At 44.0% G+C, this 14,012-nt stretch overlaps 1 protein-coding gene across 3 annotated transcripts in view; it reads right to left on the bottom strand.

Annotated features, from left to right (window-relative positions):
* SETBP1 (SET binding protein 1) overlaps positions 1–14,012 on the bottom strand; it is a 375,264-nt gene that overhangs the window by 345,900 nt on the left and 15,352 nt on the right. For 2 of the 3 annotated variants that reach the window (XM_042911416.1, XM_042911418.1), the window contains exon 2: positions 8,353–9,009. In XM_042911416.1, the coding sequence (XP_042767350.1) occupies positions 8,353–8,838 (486 nt within the window). In that variant the 5' untranslated portion in view covers positions 8,839–9,009. Of the gene's footprint in view, positions 1–8,352; positions 9,067–14,012 lie in introns of those variants that run through there. The other variant, XM_042911417.1, reaches the window with a different exon arrangement.

Here is a 14,012-nt window from a genome sequence, read left to right as displayed (position 1 = left end):
CAGAGCTCTGACTGTCACGTTCTGACATGCTCAGACAGCAGCCTCAGCTTGCACAGAGGGCTCGCTGCTTCACCAGCCAGGACATATAATTCAGACTCTTGCACATGCTGGGTGCAACTGTGAATCCATGTGGGTGTTTGCATGCTATGTCTGTCCGTATGCCTCCTGGGGAACTGGCTCCACTGAATTTTTGCCCTCCCCACTGGCAGCCTATCCCTCTGGTCACTGGTTCCTCTTTGGGGGTAGGGGTGGTTCCCAGAGTCTCCATGGCCACCTTCCAATTGAGGTTACCCTGAAGACCATCCAAGTTGAAACCCCTTCTTCAAAGCAATTAGGCCATATGCAAATTATAACATTGAATTTTTAGCTTACTGTCAATAAACAACCCTCCCACCCCACAACACAAGACTTCATTGGCTTGTGCTGTTTTCTATATATAATGCAGTCAGGAGCCTGAACCAAGGCCTGGGACCCAGTCTCTGAAAACCTCCCTGCCACATCCCTTTGCTCTCGGCCTATGCCCTCATCCAGGCCCAATGACTTCCTGACCAAAGCCACTCGTGTCTCATGCACAAGCAAGGCAGGCGGGGGTCATCCTGAGATGCCTGGGACATCCTGCATGGGAGTGCTTTGAAGGCAGGACGTTTGAACTTAAAGTTGCAAGAATCAGAAAAATCAAAGGAGGGGGTAGAGCAGAGCAAAAAGGGATTGTTTCTCTCACCTTTTATTAAAAATAAAAAAGGCCATGTCATCGAAGATCAACCGGAAATGCAGCTCTGAGAGAACTTTTTGAGGATGTGAAATTGCAATGATGGAGAAGAGGGAGATTCTGCAAATGCTGACAACGTGGCCAGGGGAGAAGGCAGCGCCCACTGAACCCCAACTGGTCGTTCTTATGACACGGCTTTAACACTTTCATTTTGAGTCAAGCTTTGAGCTCAGCAGCAATCCTGGTTTGGCAGATAAATGACCACAGAGATAAAAGACCTTTGAACCATCTCTAAATAAATCCCCATAGCAATCCTCACCACCGCCAAATAAATAAATAAATAAATAAATAAATAAATAAAAAGGAAAGAAACCAACCCACCAGTGATACTAGTTGATGCTTGTGCAGGCATCAGAAATGAGACAGCAGCACTGCCGTCCACGAACACAATTCAACACAGCCCATAGCAATATGAAAGCAGAAGGAGCCTAGAGACAGAGGCTTCTGAGACAACCCACACCCCCAGGAGCCCAGCACCACTGCAAGTCACTGTGGGTCAGCTGTGCCTGCACGGAGGATGGTCCTGTGGGTGGCCCAAATGTGCTGGATGTTAGCACAGCAATCAGAATAATGCACACTGAGTGAGGGGTTGTGCTAAGTGCCCACAGGCCCCTCCATCGCCTCAAGACACTAACAAGAAGGTGCTGGTATCATCCCTGATTTTCACACAATCAGGACACAGTCTCAAGAGGTTAAGTAATGTGCCTGAGGGGATACAGAGCCCAAGGTCTCTTCCTCCAAAGACAGTGAGAACCCAGTCCAGAACACAGGGGATCTGACTTCCAATTCACTCTCAGGGCATGGACTCTTGCTAACAGATCCCTTATTCCTCACTTCAGGGAATGAAGGGCTCTCCACTGGAACAGAACACAGTTTCTCTGCTTCATTACCCTGCCAGGTTATCTTCAAAAGTATGGAGTTCACCAAAGAATATTCCTTGGAGAAGTCCAAAGTCAAACTGACTACCAAGGGAATATCAAAACCAAGAGGAAAAGAGCCAGCATGGTGCTTAAAACCCCTAGAGAATCCCAAATACAGAAGAAAAAAAAATACAAGAAAGGGAAGAAAGAACCAAACTTTCCCAGAATATCGTCATGGAACACAAGTTTGATAAATCTCACCACTTTTTAAACTCAACTCTGACGCTTGCTCCCACAATTGTGGGCCTTTTGACATTGGGGCAGAAAGGAAACAATCTGATGATGGAACAGTGGGTCCAAAGAGAGGTCAAAAATTTTGTTTATAGTAACTAGTTTTGTTAAAGAGAAAGACTTGCCCCATCTAGCAGAATGGTTCTTAAAGTTTCCAGTTTTTAGAACAGACATAAGGCTGCAGAGGTCAAAAGCTGTTTTTAGTTCATCCTTTTTTTTTTTTTTTAAACATGCAGAAACTGAGACCCAGGAAGGCGAAGCAATCTTGCTGAAATTAGTCTCTGCTAGTGACAGAGACAGAGCTAGTGCCCAGGGCTCCCGTCCCCAAGTCCAGTGTTCTATCCCCACACCTTCAGCTCCAGATGTCAAACGTTACTTGTTGCCCCATGAAGACAAATACTTTGTGGAGAAGGTCATTTACCACCTTTCAGGCAGCTCTAGCTATAAAATAACAAGGGAGAAAGAAACCTATCAGGAAACAAAATTTTCAAGCACACTGATGAATAAATAGGAATGTGCTGCTTTAAAAAAAATCTATAGGGAGAAAACATAAAACTAAACAAGAGGGAAATTCAGCCTCTTGCAAAGAAAAGCTGGTGAGACCTGCTCTCTTATCAGGTTGAGGGTGCTGTGGGGAAAGGAGCTCATACTCTCAGGAGTTGAAAACACCACATTCTCACCCCCCAGAAGAAGGGAGGGCAAACCCAGGGATGCATGTAGGAGTGACCGGAGAGGCTGCTGGGCCAAATGATGGGAAGGGAAGGACACCTGAGCCACAAAGAAGGTGGAAGGCTCTCTGCTGGATGCCCAGGGCCACCACCACCATGGAGGAGATGATGGGTACAGCAGCCAGACATCAGGCATTCTGAGCTAACTTTTTCTCCTGCCCAGCACCCCCTCCCAACTATCTGATGTGCCAAACTGCTACAACCACAGAGAGTCAAGAGAGAAATGTGCCCCTTAACACCCTATGGAAAAATGGAGAACCCTAGTACAGGCCTCATCACTGACAGCTGTATTACCTAAAGACTCCCCTTTTAAGGTTCTTTGCTCTGCATCACTTTCATTATATTCCCTGGGCCCCAAGCCTTCCCTTTCCCCAGTTCAAAGCCCACTGAGCATTCCCATTGCTTACAGAATTAAATACAAACCCATTTATTTATTTGACATTCATCATTCCTTGCAATCTGATGCTAACCTCGCTTCCCATCTACATCCATACTTTGTGCGTTTGGCACAAAGAAGGTGCTATTTAAAGAATGGGCAAATGAGTGCATGACCCGTTGAACTTCCTAAGAGAGGGTTAGCAGTGTTCAGAGAAGAATACTGAGGTTTTTCCATAGACACATGAAGATGGTATAGGTGGGATTGTCCAGGACAAATCCCAAGCATGGTTCCAGGACCACGGCAGGCACATGACAAATGTGAGGTTGAAGTTCTTGCTATCGGAGGAAACAGGTTCTCTTGATGAAGCTGGGAAAAGGGAAAACTAAATCCAAACAAATGAAATAGAAGTTGCATTTTGGTTAAAGGCAAATAAAAATCTGTAAGCACAACAAAGGAAAAGAACAAGACTTTAACTCATGAGGATTTGAATTTTCCTTCAAACAACCTGGAACACTTAGAATTAAGGGCAATATACCAGGTTATGATCTCGTCACCCTAACTAATGTTGGAAGGTGTAGAGGAAATGTCCCAGTGCTTAGAATCTTTACCTTCCAGCAGTCTTTTAGAGTGTGGCCACTTCAGGACTGGAACACAACATTAGCTTTGGAGTACAGAAGAACTGGCTTCAAAGACCAACCCTGCCCATTCCTGTTCCTGCTCTTTTGAAGCAAATGAGCCTCAATTTCCTCATCTGTGAAGAAGTAGTATCTGCCTGGCAGGACTGTTACAAGGACTAATAGTGAAGGTAAATACATATAAAACAGCTAGCACAGGGCTTGCCACAAATCCAAACTGGTTATCATGATGTGTGCTCTGTAAGTTACCCATTTTTCCTAAAATCTTCCATTGAGTTATACAATGTGGAAATCATCATCTCTATCTGGCAGATAAAGAAACTGGGGCTTCAGCAAGGTTATACTCCAGATCCAAAGCCACCGAGCCAGTTGGTACAGATTGCCACCCACATCTCCTAGCCTGGGTCACTGAATGGAGCTTGGGTAAAAGTCCCCTGTCCTTCTCATCCTGTTGGACCCGGAGAGGAGTTCCTGATTCTCACAAAAAGTTCTCAGGAAAGAGGAGAGCTGCTAAGCTCTGCCCAGCTGCGAGCCTTTCAAAGACTTGTCACTGTTGGAACATTCTACGCTCATGTGCTATACTTGAATTTGCTTCTAGAAACTCTGTCTCATGTTCTCTATTGTTTTGACTGAGTGACCTAGAAGGGAACTACATGAAGTTTATGTTATTTCGTCACTTGCCTGAGTAAGTCTAATATGCAACAATGATGGTACCATGGTAAAGATCAAGTTGCCTTTCTTTAATGAGATCATCTGCAAAGGAGGTCCATCCACAGCACGGTTCTGAGGCCCTGAAATATGTTCAGAATTCTCTTCTCAGCCTCTACTTCTCACCAAATGCTACTCTTACACCTCACATAAATTCATTCATCAGAAACCCACTGCCATATAGCACTTCAGTTGCCATCTCAATTTCATATGGAAGACAGGTGACCTGTCCCCTGGTTAGAAAGAGTCCATGCAAACTTGAGCCAGTGGGGGAGCATCTTCATGGGTCCCTCCTACCATCCTACCACTTTAGAGGCCATGTTGCCTCAACCTCTATAATGCCTCTCTGGTTTGGAGGGTTGGTGTTAGGTTTCAGTCTTGGAATAAAGCCCTAGAGGATGCCACACATACACGTCTTCACACCAAAGTAGTAGAACATACTGAAATACAATTAGCCTAGCAAAAACCTAGCTCTGTTATGTAAGGAACGCTATCATTATCCTAAGGAGTATTCTTTTTACAAAAACCAATGAAAAAGAAAATCATTTGGGATCCAATATAAGCTGTCTTTGCCTAAGGCTGTCAAACAATGACTTGAACAAAATTAATTGGTCTACAAAAAAAGAAAAAAAAAAAAGTCAGCACATAATGATGTAACACCCAATTTCCCCCAGCCTCCAAGTTTGGAGGCTAAATCCTTAATAACAAAACAAAACAAAATCCTTGTTATCCTGAAACTCTATGTCCTTTCCCTAAAAAAAGGCTCATCAAATAATAGTAATAATAATAATGTATATATATACATATATATGTATATATATACACACATATATATGTATATTTACATAATTTTTTCCCTTTTGGAAAGGGCCAGATAGTACACAGTTTAAGCGTTGTGGGACATACAGTCTCTGTCACAACCACTCCACTCTGCCGTCTTCGTGCAAAAGCAGTCACAGACAAAATGTAAACAAATGGATGTGGCTCCGTTCCAATAAAACTGTATTTATGGACACTGAAATTTGAATTTCAAACAATTTTCACATGTTACAAAATATTATTCTTTGTTTGATTTTTTTCCAACCATTCTTTGCTTGTGGGCTGTATAAAAACAGGGAAGGAGCAAGATTTGGCCCACAGACTACAGTTTGCCGACCCCTGCTCTAAGCCAACACGTATATTCAGGTGACCCCCAAGTAGGCATCTCTACCAACTCAAGGATCAGGTCAACAGAGCCTCCCTCCTGGCTCCCAGTCTAGGACCCGAGTCCCAGGGGCCACTCCATGCACACTTCTCCAATGAGTGGCTTACCTTATTAAAAAAAAAAAAAAAAAAAGTGGTGGCAGGGCACCTGGCTGGTCAGTCAAGTAGAGCTTGCGACTCTTGATCTCAGGGTTGTGAGTTTGAACCCCACATTGAGGGTAGAGTTTGCTTTTTAAAAAAAGACCCAGAAGACTGGATTTTAGAGTCAGACTCTGATCTGTTGCTTACCAAATGCCATCCTCATCCTTTCCCCCGTCCGAAGTTACTGATCACATGTTTCACGTTCCTACAAATAAGTAAATTCTGCAAGTTCATGGCCCTGAAACAGCAAGCAAGGTTTCTACCTCTCCACCTCAACTTCAGCTTTTACTAACTCCCTCTTTTCCAAACAACAGGAACTCTGGAGAGTAAGAGAGTTAACATTCTAATCCAATAGAGATCAGAGAACATTTCCATCATCTATCAAGTGATTAAGACTCAGTACTGATAACTTTATTCATTCATTTCTGGGAAGTAACCGCTCTAGGCATAAATAAATTTAGGACAGATGGAGAAGCAGAGTATGAAGCAAGCCCCTAACAATTTAAAAGTTTTGTAGATACTCCCATTACAGTGTCAGCATAACCAGCATAACACAACACTGTAAGCTGAATTTTAGTCCTTCCCCTCCCTTTGCCTCCCTTCCAATTTCTGAGACTTAGAAACACTTACTTGGGGTGTCACACATTGGGAGAAGTGATGTCACCTCTCTTTCCGATAAAGCACAAAAAGGGCATCCAGCTTTTTGGTTAATGATGACCAGCCTGAGAATTTCAGAAATGAGAATGGAGGTCCACTGCACACTGCAGCTTCTAAATCATCCCCATGTCACAAATTCCAGAGTTTTATTCTGGGGCATTCCAAGAGGCAGAGGACTATCTTTGGGAACACTCCTGTGGCTTTATGGAAGGTCATAACTGATCAGGACAACGTAGCTCTTTCTAGGGTAATGAACTTGGGTACGCACACCCCAAACTGTGGGCTGTTGCTCAAACCCTGGCAGTGATGGGGATGGAGGGAAAACAGTTACCACAGTTTTTGAGACTGCCCACCCACATAAAAATCCAACAATGCACAAAGAACTGGCCATCTCAATGGCCACAGACAAAGATACTCATTTTCAAAGCTGAAGAGACCCAACTCCAAAGCAAAGCCTCACTTTCCAAGTGGAGCCTAATGTGAACTGCTCCATTTTCTGGCAAGAATTTCAAAAGTTTCCAAAAGCACTTAGGTAATCTTTTATGACAGAAACCCCAGAAATCACTGCAACTTGTAATGGGGACAGGGGAAGGAAAGCACAACCTCTGTGCTCTGTGAAAACAAGCCGATTTCTAAAAATTACTTTATATTCCAAAGGTTAAAATAAGATGACCAACTGTCCTGCCTTGCCCAAGACTGAAGGGGTACCTGGCTTCAGGGCTTTTGGTTTTAAAACTGGGATAGTCTGAGCAAACCAGAAGGCACTGGTCACCCAGAAAATCTCCCCTCATCCGGGTCTTTGGATTTTAAATTCAATATATCAGCCCAAACACTTAGCGTGAGGGAGGACACAAGGCTTACACCAATGAAAAAACATGAGTCCTAGCAGTTCTACTGAAAATGATTACAGAAAAGCTCAAAAACCACTAGTAAAAAAAATGCTACAGATTATCTCTGAGCCATAATGGAGAGAGGGTCATTCACTTGTGCTATTTTTAGCTAATCCATCATGTCTAGAGCCCAAGTAAATAAGATGTGGGGGAAAGTTACAAAGACTCTGATGAACTCCTACCACCCTGAACCCAAAACCTCTGTCAAAAAGGGGGCTCCTTTCAGAGGCATTTACAAGCCCCAGAGAGTTTTGGAACGCTTTCGAGACTAGGGCAGTCCTCTGCTATTATAGCTGAGTACCATACCCCACCCAAGAAGGGAAGTCACTGTAACCCCCTGTGATATAATTACAATGAAACCTGGCCCCATTCATTCCCAACCAAATACCACCACCAATCACCTAGAGGGCTGCTTTCCACCAGTTAGGCCTGTAGGAGGAAAGTGACAACCAACCAAGTTCAGTCAATACCCAATCTCAAAACATCTGTGATGTGTTAGACAAAGATTCAGGTCAGTTATCCGCCCCTTCTTCTTTCTCCAGTTTGAGCTCCAGGGCTCACCACTGGCTTTCAGAGCAATGATCTCTCACCTTCTAGTGGACTAAATTACTATGAAGGTGACTTCCTTAGTCCAGTGATTAACTTGTCTATTTTAGACAGGCTTAACAATGGTGGTTGAAACCAAAAGAAGGTTATAAAGGTTCTTGACTCTTCTGATTGACCAAAACTCTCCATATCCCATGCTTAACTATAACAGATGCAAATATTAAAGCCAAAAAAGAAAAAAACCCTCTAATTTTGTCACAGCTTAGCCAGGTCTGACCTACCCAAGAGGCTGCTACACAATAAATAGAAATGTTCCAGAATTATAATTCTAGTAGCTGTTGATTTTCATGTGGGTAGAAGATATAATAATAAATTAGACACTGTACCAAGATATCAGAGGCATTTCTTCTGGAGGGTGTTAAGTATTCCATCAAAGAGATTGATAATTCCAAAATAAATAAGTAATAATCAAACAGACCTTTAACAGCTGGGGGGTGGTGGCAAAAATGAATTAACAAAAAACCCTACAAAACGGGGCTCCCTACCTTCTTTTTGGAGTGGCTTCTTTCCTCCTCCTTCGTGGCTTTGCTATTTTTCCCAGCACGGGACACCTTCTGGTCGCCAGACTGCTTAATGGTGATCTTGATCTCAGGGGGGCATATATAGTTCTCCAGATTCTTTGGGGGTTTCTTAGCCCGCTTGGTGGTCTGAATCTTCAGCTTCAGACTCCCCTCTGTAAAGTTTGCCTCCTTGATAGAAAATTCCTGTTCTTCCAGGCCATCTCCTGCAACCCATTTCTCACTGTCTGCATTTGAGTTGGAATCCACATCCTGCCCTGAGCCCAGTTCATCCTCCTCCTCTGGCTCCATGCGTTCTCCGCCCACTGGGATCCCCTTCCCAGGTCCTGGAGCAGAGAGCAAAGATTCTCCTGCACAGCCAGGAGCAGTCGGTGGCTTGGCTGAGGAGACAGGCAGGAATTCCGACTCGTCCCCCCTTTGCCGGGAGGTGCTTAAGATTTCCCTGGACTCCATGACAATCCTACAGTCTTCAGGAGTTCTCAGGAGGTGGGAGAGAAGAGGGGGAAAGGGAAAGGTGAGAAGCGAGGACACCCGAAATCCCAAGGACAAAGTGGTCCAGCTGCTGGGTTCAGAGTCCCAGGAATGGAGACACGGCCAAGTGTTCAGAAGAGGTCAGATCTGCAACTGAGAAGCAGAGAGATAATTAGTCATGGCAGGAAGGAAAATGACCTCAAAAGTAACTCAAGTTCTAGAAGCCCCTTCCCCCTAATCTATGGCATCAGGGGAAAAAAAAAAAAAAAAAGATGGGAAAAAAACCAAACCAGAACATGCACATCCCCAAATTGAATTATATTGGATTATATTACGCAGACACACACACACACACACACACACACACACACACACACACACACGGCCCTTCACTGAATGGTTAATTTTTCTGGCTATGGGCCCAAGAATAAAGATACTCCAGTTCAATACAAAGTTACAAGTTTCTTATACTGAAGCCACAGCTAGCTGAGTCACCATCAAAACCAACCATGACGAAAGGGAAGTCTAAAGTGTTGAGGCAGGTCTGTGGGAACCACGTTTGGCTGGCTTCTTGCACCACTTCCCTCTGACATGTGAAGAACTGTTTGCAAAGCTGAACACAACCCCCGAGCCGCCCTCCGCTGTCTGGTTGGAAGGACATTTAGCTAACCTCCTGACCATTCTTTCTTTATCATCTTCCATGGTAAATTATTTCAATTACACAAAATTAGCTTTATTTCTTAAAACAAATGCAAAGCTTAGATGCAGGCTTGAAAGAGGAAAACATAAAGAGTTCAGTGGAAAATCACTTCTAATGCTGTGATTAATACAAAACAATCACTAAAAATGTTTCTGTCCACACAAAAGATATTTAATCATTATCAATTATTTAGATAAAAATAGCCATTCGAGACAGCTTTAATTCCCTTTCTGGTCCTTAAATAAAGTGGCATTCTGTCTACATGACAACAAAAAAGGGAAAAAGAGAGAAGGAGCATTTCCCAGGCCTTTGGAGGTATCAGGAATGACTCTCCCCACCCCCTACCCCCAGGGTCTTTGATTCTGCCTTCCTTCCAGAGGAAACCAGAAACATCAGTCAGGTTCTCTTCAGACCATCATAGGACCAGCTAAACTATCCCTCACCCTTATTCACTGTATGTCCCATTATTCCCAGTTTCAGACTCGTCATTTTCAAGACCCCAAAGGAAATGCAGTGCTCATCCTCAAGAGAAAACAGAGAGCCCCATGGCTACACAAAATTTCAAGACACTATCTTCTTCCATCCCTAGGCTGTAGGTGAGATCACCCTCAAGCCTTAAATAGCTCAATGGGCTGGGGTTTCCTAGCAGAAGACATTACTGCACACCTTCTACCTTGGAGGCCAGCAATTCAAGGTAGTAACCAGCAAATGTGCCCGCCAGAAAATGCCTAAGAACTGCAAAGACACATTGAGAACAGCCAAAAATGAAGCCTGGAGACCGGGCATGTCTTTTCTCCCTCTGGAATCAGTACATTTTCGGCTGATATGGTGTGAGGAAGCTGGCCAGCAAGGCAGCCATTCTCTGCTCCCCAGAGAAGCCCAGGAGCATACTCGGCTCCTGGAAATCGCTCAGCCCTGCAGAAAGACATGTTTACAACTGCTTCCTCTAAGGGGAAAACCCAAGGAACACAGCATTTCTGGAAGAGAAGAGGCTGCCTTAGTGAGAGCAAGAGCATCTTCACTGAATCTGTCACAAGAAGACTGGGCAGCCACCTGTGCCCCAGGCTATAGAAGGGACAAAGTCCCCACTTAGGGGCAGGGGAGGGCAGTTAGACCAGGTGACACTTGAAGTTTCTTTTACTTGTAAGATTATTTGTGTCATCCAGACTGATCTACCTTCCTAAAACTTTATATAATTTTTAAAAAGTCATATTTAAGTCAACATTCATCGAGGCCCCTCTTACTGGTTGTCGGGTACCACACTAGCTGTTGAGGAGACATCAAGATGCCTTAGAATGTGTCCCTGTGTGTCAAGCACCAATTGTCCAGTAGATCTTTCTCAGCTCGTACCCCGGGTCCATCCAAACTGCAAGCCATGTTTTCACAAGGCAGTAGTATTCAGTGGTTTGCTTCCTCTGGCAGGAATCTTCAATGTGACATTTAATTCCCTGGTACGTACTTATGAAGTTATTCTTGTGTCAGGGCAAAAAAGTGAGCCATGTTCTCCATTAAACGTTCCTAAACTAAACTAAATCCATCTGGAACTTTGAATGTCTATTGCAGGTTCTGTGCTGTGATAAAAGAAGATGAAATCTAACTTTAGAGGAATGGATAGTAGTGTGAAATGGTATATTATTAAGAAAATCTCTCCAATTAAAAAACAATTCCCTTCAGAGTTCCTTATATTGAATGGTATAAATCATGAATTAATTGATGTCGAAGACAACATTTTGAAACTTAAAACTCAAGTTGTGAGAGGTCCACAAAAAAATGAAAATTCAACAATTTATTTTTCAGTACTCCTCCAGTCAAGATCCTAAGATAACTGAAATACAGTCCCTTTCTTCAAAGAGTTCACATTCTTGAAGAGAGATTTGGAAAACAACTACAACAAAGTAGATATTTATATGTCCTATAGTAAAGAAGAGAAACAAGGGAAGAGAAAACGTTTCCCGCTTCAGTGAGGTACAGAGAAACAGATGGGAAACTACACAGGAAGGCTTCAAGGAGAGAACAGAATATGGCTTTGACCTTCAGGGGCTTCAACAGGTGGAGTGGGAAGAAGGAAAACATGGCAGACAGAGGGAACAGCATGCAGGGAGGCCTGAACCAGGAGCCTGCAGGAGGGTCACGCTCAGGAAAGAGAAAGTTGACGCTTGGCCAGGAGATGTGGCACAAAATGGGGACTGGTGAGAGTTAAAGCTGGAGATAAAAGGTTACAAACAGATCACAGGACACCCTTGAATGCTATGCTAATGAGCTAGATTTTATCTTACAGGTAATGGAAAGCCATTTAAGGGATGTTAGTAGGAAAGAGGCACTATCAAAGCTGCGAGTTAGGAAGATAATTCTGGCATGTAGTGTAAGGGGTGAATTAATGGAACCTGATATTAGAGGCAGGGGGACCATAAGGAGGCTCAACTAAAATTCAATTCTTGTGGCATGAGGACCCGAACCAGGGCAGTCTGAGTATGACACGGTAAATAACAGAGATCAAACAGTAACACAGTTTCAAATCATCCCAATGTTCACGAACACATCACTTCCAGATTTTCTGTACCGGTCTCACTTTAAGAATCCAGTCTTAGGGCTCATTAGCCACCAACCTGCATTGCCTTTTCAAGTCAAACCAGTCTCCACTGTGGCATTACAAACACAGAATTCTCTCCACCTTGGTATTTTTATAGAATCTTTTCTTATATCGCCTTCTACCGACCCATGCAATGACTGGCATACAACTGGTCCTCTCCAAATGTTTGTCGCGCGAAGGAATGAACAAGCAAACACACAGATCCCAAACCTTCCCATAGTTTAAGGTCATGCCCAAGCCTTCACTTCTTCGTGGCAACATTTTATAAACTCTGGACCACAGCATTCACTCCCTGGCCTGACTTACACTGCACCCAGCTGTATAGTTTGCCACTAAATACTAGTCTTACATCGTCTTCTTGCTGTTTCGAGCACACAAATCTTATTTTCCTTACTCAATCGCAATTCAGTCTCAGGCTAAGACCGACTGTGGTTGTACAACCCTTACATTTGCTTCAATACCGGGTGCAGGATTGGGTACTTGAACGGCTTCAAGTTCTTTCTGAATGAAAATGAATTAGCCCCCTGACAGCTATTCAAAGTCCTGTGGTTCCAACTACTTTGACTGCAGCTCTGCCAGCCCAAGCGCCCTCTGTGAAATTCACTGCCTATGCTGAGGATTATAATCTAGCCCCCCATGTCCACATGCACCCATCACCTTAAAAAATAAAGAAGCTTTCAAAAGTGAAGAGCAAAGAAACCTAACCTGTCTGTTTACTTCCCCAGCACACAAAGCTGTTGTTCTCCTTTTCCCTTCTCCCAGCACATACCTGCCACCCCAAATTCACCGTTCACTTTTTTGGTGGGTCTGGGAGACAACTGAGAGTTCTCTTGTGGTGTACCCCTGCCAACATGTGAGCATGAGCACACGCACCCACTTGTGCACTCACAGAGGAGAGAAGCCAACGCAAGGTGAAAACCTTTTGCCTTGTCACATTCCAGCAGTCAGCGACTCCTCCAGAGGGGGCGGGTGCACAATGGACACTCTGTACTTGGCTCAGGCTCCTAGTCCAAATAAAGTTAACTCTTTGGTGGCTTCCTGTAGGACCTGGTGTCAGGGCACAGGAGTAATAAAACTTGCTTAGGAAATAACTGCCCAGCAGGTCCCACGGAAACAGACGGGCAAGAAGGGTGGTGATGTACTTGGAAAAAACACTGGGGGAGAAGTCCAGGAACTTGCCCTCTACCCATGGCTCTCCCTTTTACAGTGACTATTTGAGAGGCTGCTTTGAGTCCTTTACTCCACACTTAACTCAGCAATGAATAGAACAAGGTCTCTTCCAGACACAAGACTCTAATTTTACCCTGCACAGCCACAGACCTATGAGGACACTCCACATTAGATAGTGTGGACCTTCAGAATTATTTCTCTGAGGGACCTGGGGAATCCTGGTTGGCTAGATGTGTCTCAGAACCCAAATGAGTCCCAAGGAACGCATCCTCTCTACCGTTCAAATCTGCAAGATGGAAGAAGTTTTCCTAATCCTGAAGCCTTGGGAAACTCTTACTAATCCCAGAGTATAGCAGCATAAATGCAAATTTTTGAGCCCCACTTATTGAATCAGGGCTCCCAGGGTGGGGTCCAGCCCTCTGGCTTTTCCCAAGCCTTCCAGATGATTCTGATGGGCTTAGGCTTTGCCTAATGTATGTACTTACCCCTACCTCCTGCCTTGACCAATGAACACGATTACTCTGTGTTTAAAGGTATTTCTCCCTTACATCACTATTCTGAGTCTCTGAATTTTTATTCATGCATGCAGTCCCAATGCCTAGCACTGTGCCCAACACATAATGGACACTCAAGAAATGCTGGTTGACTGAATTAATAAATGAACAACCCAACACAGCCTGGGTTTCCCAACATCAT

This window comes from Panthera leo, chromosome D3 (assembly GCF_018350215.1).
Source record: "Panthera leo isolate Ple1 chromosome D3, P.leo_Ple1_pat1.1, whole genome shotgun sequence".
Taxonomy (NCBI): domain Eukaryota; kingdom Metazoa; phylum Chordata; class Mammalia; order Carnivora; family Felidae; genus Panthera; species Panthera leo.
Note: the sequence above shows the minus strand (reverse complement) of the source record. Positions and strands in the feature narration are given on the sequence as shown.